At 42.0% G+C, this 6492-nt stretch overlaps 1 protein-coding gene across 1 annotated transcript in view; it reads right to left on the bottom strand.

Moving 5' to 3' along the window:
* naalad2 (N-acetylated alpha-linked acidic dipeptidase 2) overlaps window positions 1–6492 on the bottom strand; it is a 113538-nt gene that overhangs the window by 9103 nt on the left and 97943 nt on the right. Inside the window, exon 16 of the mRNA XM_076281664.1 lies at window positions 3983–4247. Within this exon, the coding sequence (XP_076137779.1) occupies window positions 3983–4247 (265 nt within the window). The remainder of the gene's footprint in view (window positions 1–3982; window positions 4248–6492) is intronic.

The following is a 6492-nucleotide window of genomic DNA, read 5'->3' as shown; positions in this document are numbered from 1 at the left end:
TTTGTAGGCCTACTGTAGAAATTTCACTTAAATTGCAACAGCAACATGCCTGCTTGCCGACGTTCAAACGACAACGAAAAAGATATCAAGCAACAAGAGGGTTGAGTCTGAATGACACGGAGTTCAGACTCATATTGCTCCTCATAACCGTCTATAAAAAAAGTGTTTTTTCTTTTCTTTTTGAGCACGTCCGAATCCCAGGACATAACGCACTGGACCTTATAATAGGCTCGAGATATAATTCCAAAGGGGGCAGATAGGGGCCTACTGCACTTAAAACTTAAAAAGATTGAACGAAGCTTCTCGAAATTTGAAATTGCGATCAGTGACTGGCATCGGGTGAACGAAGCTTTTCGAAGTTGAACAGGCTATTAAAAACTATTTGCGCACCTCAATGTCACAGGAGAGACAAGCTCTCCCTTCTATGAATTGAAAAAGACGTTATGCTACCTGCAAACTGGCCTATGATTTCATTGGTGAGTTTGCGGCAAAGCAAGATATGGCGAGTCAGTGTCATTTATTTGTCCAATGTTAGCCTACAGACCAATTTCCATAGTGCACATCTTATCAACAGTTTGAATGTCGTGTGTGTTTCTGCTCATTGACAAATACCGTTCAGCACAATGATTCATGCCCAATTAATTTCCCCTGTTAAAGTGTTCGCCTTTGTTACACTATTTGGTTCCGTGATGTAGCCTATGATAAACACCATATGGCCAAATATGTGACTCAGCTAATGTTATAGGCTATACAATTTCCCCTCTTAAAGACAAGCTGGTGTAGCTTATTAGACTAGGCTACTATTAAAATGCACCGACGGTAGCCTTGGCTATGTTAGTTCATGCATCTGTCAAGTTCGCACAGGGCCTCGCATCCCCTTGCGACGGCCCTGCAGCTCCTCCTAAGATAGCGAGGAAAAAGTTAAAATACGCGATAAACCCGGGAAAAGTTGACAGGTTTGTTTCAGTCCCGGTGATTATTTGTGAAATTGTGCAAACGACAGCCTTTTCAAGGCATTTCAAGGAAGGAGTAGCATGCAAGCTCCCAAATTGACCCAGTAGACAGAAGGCATCAATAGCCTAAATTGTTGGGACTGGGGAGGGTCATGCGTTTTTTCTCAATCACTTTGGAGGGTCATAGAAAAATGTCTTGCTGGCAAGGGAGGGTCACGTCTTTTTTGACAAACTCCTCCGGTAGCCCCTTAATTAAATAAATAACGAACAGTCCCTAATTGATTATAGCCTGTAGGCCTACACCAGCAATTGTTGAACATATACCTGTACAGGACATTGACAGTAGCCCAGCCTAACAAGCAGATGTTGCAAAAAAGACGCAATTAATCAGAAATAAATAATGTAATCTGCATCGCTTTATTTAACAAACTGCAAGCAACAAGAGGGTTGAGTTCGCTGTGAGGCCAAACCCAAGAGCAGAGCCTATCTGTTAAGGCACTCGATAGGCTATAACGAGCTGTGTGCGCCTGGTAAGACAATAGAAGATGCTTTTTAAATAGCACAGCGAAGACGGCTCTGGTCATCCCATACCCTCCCCCCACTTCCTGTAGCCTACCATTATGACTTTGCCGTTTTGGGACATTAAGCTTTTTCACGTTAAGCCCCCCTCCCCCTTCTTTCACAAGCAGTGGGGGAGCGCAGGGCACAAAGTAACACTTTTTGGTAGACAAAGGAGGGTTCTCCGCGCTTCTGTCGTTTGGCCACAATCCGGTGCAACTAGGCCAGGACAGATATTTTAGAGCAGGGGTGTCAAACTCATTTTCATAGAGGGCCATATCATTGAATTTATAGGTTACTGAGGGCCACATAATCGGCGAACATGTGCATGGTGCAACCATGAAATCGGTATTGTAGTATGGCTTATTCAAAATTGGTGTGTAATGGTCCTAACCACTTTAAAACAGTGTGGCTGAAATAAAAAACAAACAGCCTACAACAGTAACATTTTCAAATGCAACTTCTAGGCCTACAGTATTAGTTAACAACTGATCAATATGCATTCATGGACTGACATTGATGAGAATAGACTGCAGTCAATAATGTGCATAACAATGTCCATAACACATATCAACACTAAAATTAACTGTGGCTAAGAAAGGTACTGTGTGTGTGTGTGTGTGTGTGTGTGAGTGTGAGAGAGAGAGAGAGAGAGAGAAAGAGAGAGAGAGAGCTATGGTACGTACACCCACCCACCCCCGCAAAAACAAATTGACGCGTGTACAATATTTGTCTGTTTCCCGGTTTTAGGTCCGTGCATTGCAAAAAAAGTAGCCTACATAGCATAACAATATCCACATGCAATAATACAACAACAACGTCTACGATGACCTATTATTCATTTGGACAAATTAATACAGCCCTATAGCTAGTTACCTTTAGTTTTGTTCTAGCGTACCGTGACGTCTGGCTTTAAACAGCTGTAATCTAACGTTCTGAAAAGCACACCAATTGCCTACCTTGTTCTTGCCCATCTGGAATAACTCCTCTAGCTCTGCTGCCTCCATCCTTTCTGTTTTCGTTGTTTAAACTTGTGATATCCATAACTAGTGAATTAGCCCAACATTGTGTGCTGATAACCATATATAGATACCCGAGTAAAAGAAAACAACAAGTAGGCCTAGCCTAGTTGTGCCTGCGTGCGTATTCTGTCTTTAAAGTTTAATAATGTTCTGCACCTTTTACTAAAGAATAAAGAAAATTAAGAAGACATCTGAGCTGCACCGGCGTCTCTCCTTCTCTCTAACACTTTTTGGCTTTGGCTAAATATTTCTAAAATCATTTGAGTTTCACTAGTCACATGTTTTAACAAGCAACACTTGTTATTGAACTAATAACAGACGTGTGTCGAAGATTGACTTTATTTTCCATACGGAGAAATAACATATGCAGAGTCTAACCAAGGTCAATCTTGCCAAAAAAGCCCTCAAACCTGAAAACACATGAGGCAAAAGTGCAAAAAATCAAAAACTAACTAAACTAACACGCGCATATTTTTGTATTGCAATCATTGTAGCCTACAGTTGTAACATCGCATAACAGTCGTTTTACTCCCCGGATGCGCTCATTATAAAGAACGTTTAATGTGTCCCAAAAACAGCTATCAATTAATCACCAAACGTCTTATAAACAAGTATTGCCAGGAGCAACACCTTGCAAAAAATGATAACAATAGGCCTAGGCCTTTATATGGCTCTGCTCCTGCCTAGATTCGAACTCAGAACTGCCTGAAAGTTGCAGACCTGTTCTGGAAATACGTGCATTAACTCACTCGACCGTCAGACAACGCTATCTGCTTCGAGTAGCCTATTGGGTAGGAATGTAGCCTACACTGGTTGCTGTGGCACAGTCTTGTGTGACCAAATTCGTTTTCCTTTGTCATATGAATGCTGTCATTTTGTTAACATTACTGTTAAGGAGATGCTGTAGGCAAAGGCTATATTTCAACCTCGTTAGTGTAGTAAAAAAAATCAGAACTATTCACAAGGTTTCTGGGCAGCATATTTATGTTCTGTTAGCAAGCGAACTTCTCATGACTACCGACAAAGTAGCCTACTGCCAGCTGACGAAGCTCTCATTTTAAAACATTACTGAGAGACAGACACTGTACAATCAAGAAATCTTGCCACTGAATCCAAAACTATGTTTAACATTACAAAGCTTAGGCTACAGTGGACTAGCATGTTGCAGGGGCTGCTAAAAACACAGAGAAACGCACTGAAAACTCGGCCAATCACAGCCCTTGCTGTTGAATGCGCCGTCCGGTTCGACCGTGGAACGCCACAGCAGACTATGCTGCCCCCAAGCGGCTGCAGTTGTACTTACATTTCACCCAGCTGCGTGAATCACCTTGATCGTGAATGAAGTGTCAATTTTTAACTGGGACCCACTGTATGTGTGTGTGTGTGTGTACAGTATGTGTGTGTGTATGTGTGTGTGTGTGTGTGTACAGTATGTGTGTGTGTACTCACCGAATGAGACGTGGTACAGGCTGATGGCGTCGGGGTGTGTGTATGCGAGGTCTCTGATTACTTTTGAGTACTTCTGCAGAGCCAATGCGTACTCATCACAGTCCAGGGGGAGGAGCCTCGAATCAGCCAATCGGAAGACTAGCCCGGCCCTCACACGAGCCACCGCCTCCAATCTCCTGAACGAGGGGTCGTACCACACATCCACCAGCTCAAACGTCTCGTACACACTGTGGTAGAGTGGGTAGCTACTGTAGCGCTCCGTTACCTACACACACACACACACACACACACACACACACACTCACACACACACACACATCCACCAGCTCAAACGTCTCGTACACACTGTGGTAGAGTGGGTAGCTACTGTAGCGATCCGTCACCTACACACACACACACACGCACACACACACGCACGCACGCACACACACGCGTACACACACATACGCGCACACACACACACACACACACACACTGGAGCGTCTCATACACACTGTAGTAGAGGAGGTACCAGGGCGGGCGATACGGCTGAAAACTGTTTCACGACAGAAGGGTTTCATATCAGTTGATATCGATAATTTTTTTTTTTACCTATTTGACATAAGGACCAGGAGAATTTATTTTTCAATTTAAACACTTTTATTTTAAACTTAACCTCCCTCTGATTTTAATGACCTCAGTTATCAATCAAGGCAAACAGTGAAATGAAATGTCAACACACCATGAAAAACACTCAAATAAATAAATGTAGGGCTACACATCAGTCTAAATGAAAATCACAATGAACACTGAACAATTAACCTTTTTTTATATTACAGAGTTTCCCACAGGAAATGTGTTAGTTAAGGTGGTGGCTGTATAATATTAATTAATTACGTTATAATTACACTACCAGTCAAACGTTTGGAGACACTTAGAAATGTCCATTCCACTCCCTTATAGACAGAATACCAGCTGAGATCAGTTGCATTGTTTTTTTACTCAGGGCAGCAGTTTTCAGATTACATTTGGTAATATGGTGGCAGCATGGAGGGGAGTGTCTCCAGGATGCTGGTTTCACTGTTAAGCCTTCATGAGGTGTCGTGGGCCTAACTTAAAGGAATTATCCGGAGTAAAATGCACTTTAGATCAATTTCCGGATGATTGGGGGTACATACGTTGAGTTGACATCAAAATTATGTCATTCGGATGTGTTTTGAGAAAGTTTGATTGTACCGTTTTCAGTCACAACTCGTAGCCTGGAAGTGAGCGGGGCATTTCAATTGCGCCGCTACAAAACGCTATTTCTATACCTCTTCTACAGTTCCAAACAACATAACACTTACGTGGTAGTGAGTAGAGGGTCCCTAAAGCCAAACCGAAGTATCCCGAGGTCTTTATGTGGTCGAATAGAGAGTCCAGAATGAATTTCATCAAGCCAGTACCTTTCCGGGAATGTTGCCATCTTTGCCGCCACCTTGAGGGGAAAGTCCGTAGGAGTCTTATTGCTGTGTAACACGCTCTGGAAATTCACAATTTCGTCGCCGTTTTAAAAAAAAAACATAGTCCAGTCCATACAACTTCATTTCAATTTCGAAAGAACTGGACTATGTTTTTTTTTTTTTTTTAAACGGCGACGAATGTCAACTCAACGTATGTACCCCCAATCATCCGGAAATCGATCTAAAGTGCATTTTACTCCGGATAATTCCTTTAACGAAACATCGGTGAATGAGGGTGCCCACTTGATAACCCCAATGACATGCCGCATACTATATACTGCTGTTGGATGGGCCATTTGTATTGTGTTTGTGACCATTTATTGGCGGATTTGTGGGTAGTGTGCTTTTTAAAGTTAAACTTGAGAAGGGGCTTCTGAATGTGTTTTTACCTTGGATTTTGGCACAAGGGATTTTAACATCTAATCCTGTGTATTAATGTAATAGTTATGTAATTGCAAAAGGGTTCTCCAATGTTTTCTCAGTTAGCCTTTTCTCATGATCAGATTAGTAAACAGAATGTACCTTTGCAACATTGGATGAATGGTTGCTGATAATGGGCAATGTAGATATTGCATTAAAGATCAGTCATTTCGTTCTTCAACAGTCGAGAACCCTTTTGCATTAAAGATCAGTCATTTCGTTCTTCAACAGTCAAGAACCCTTTTGAAATTTCATCCGTCCGGTTTTGGAGCCTTCTTTCTGGGGCCTTTGAAATGCTCTGTGGATTTTGCTCCAGCAGCAACCAGGGATGGATTACTGCACGGGCCTACCGGGAACAGATTTTGCTCCAGCAGCAACCACAGCTGCAGAGCTCACTAAGTTATTAAGTCACTAAAAAGTTACTGGGTCAAAAAGGTGGGTTTGTTGACTAATGTGGGTAAAAAACACACACACACACAAATAATGTTACTATGTCATTAAGTAGTTGTATGGGAATGTTGGAAATTGTTGACTAATGAGAAAAAAGCACAAAAAACAACAAATGTTACTATAATACATTAAATAGGTGCCTTCTGTAGAAATGGTTTC

This window comes from Alosa pseudoharengus, unplaced genomic scaffold, assembly GCF_046254945.1.
Source record: "Alosa pseudoharengus isolate Yale_2024_CS ecotype anadromous, Long Island Sound unplaced genomic scaffold, YU_APseudo_1.1 YU_APseudo_1.1_scf_13, whole genome shotgun sequence".
Classification (NCBI taxonomy): domain Eukaryota; kingdom Metazoa; phylum Chordata; class Actinopteri; order Clupeiformes; family Clupeidae; genus Alosa; species Alosa pseudoharengus.
Note: the sequence above shows the minus strand (reverse complement) of the source record. Positions and strands in the feature narration are given on the sequence as shown.